An 892-nucleotide genomic window follows, 5' to 3' on the forward strand; every position below is an offset into this window, starting at 1 on the left:
GCTTTTGTTTGTCATTTCTTCCGATCACAAATGCAGACATGGTTTTATGTTTGCGCGATGCAACGCAATGCATAAAAATACAGTATAAGTCATTATAATCCGTAATTATGTACCCACTGGATGCAACAAATGCCTCGTTTATAATGGGTTTTAATGTTTTTGTCTCGTCGCTCCGGCCGGACAAGACATCACAGTATGGTAAGGGGCGTAACATTTCCGTCACATGCTTGAGGTATTCTGCCAATCACAACGCACTGGATAGCTGGCCAATCAGAGCACACCTCGCTTTTCAGACCGATGAGCTTTGTAAAAATCGACACACGTTTCAGAAAGGCGGGGCATAGAGGAGAAACAATAATGTACAGTATGTGGACAATAATGTGTTTTTTGAACCTTAAACCGCATAAACACATTTCATTACACCAAATACACAAAATAATGTTCTTTTTAGCAACATCATATGACCCTTTTAAAAACGCTGTTTTTACTTCCCAAAGAAATTCAGTATATGTTTGGATTTTTTTTTTGCTGTGCAGTGGCTCTCAACTGAGCAAAATTGTGTTCATCTCACCTTCCCCTCAACATTGTACAGATACTCATGTTGACAGTGATACAGTAATTCTGTAAAATATTCTCTTATTCACATAAATTAATTTTATCTATGTTTTGCAGGCACTGATGTCATTATTCGTCCTGTCATCTAAAGACGGCTGGGTCAACATCATGTACGATGGCTTAGATGCTGTGGCTGTGGACCAACAGGTGTGTGTGTGTGTGTGTGTGTGTGTGTGTGTGTGTGTCTGTGTCTCTGTCTCTGTCTCTGTGTCTGTCTCTGTCTCTGTCTCTGTGTGTGTGTGTGTGTGTGTGTGTGTGTGTGTGTGTGTGTGTGTGT

General features: G+C 40.6%; 1 protein-coding gene across 1 annotated transcript in view; it reads left to right on the top strand.

The window, feature by feature from the left end:
- The window catches only part of LOC107590735 (voltage-dependent T-type calcium channel subunit alpha-1H-like), a 66,701-nt gene that overhangs the window by 50,638 nt on the left and 15,171 nt on the right, over positions 1 to 892 (top strand). The window contains 2 exon segments of the mRNA XM_016279644.1: positions 347 to 380; positions 498 to 762. Of these exon segments, the coding sequence (XP_016135130.1) occupies positions 347 to 380; positions 498 to 762 (299 nt within the window).

Source organism: Sinocyclocheilus grahami, unplaced genomic scaffold (genome assembly GCF_001515645.1).
Source record: "Sinocyclocheilus grahami isolate Dianchi unplaced genomic scaffold, SAMN03320097.WGS_v1.1 scaffold132.1, whole genome shotgun sequence".
Lineage (NCBI taxonomy): Eukaryota > Metazoa > Chordata > Actinopteri > Cypriniformes > Cyprinidae > Sinocyclocheilus > Sinocyclocheilus grahami.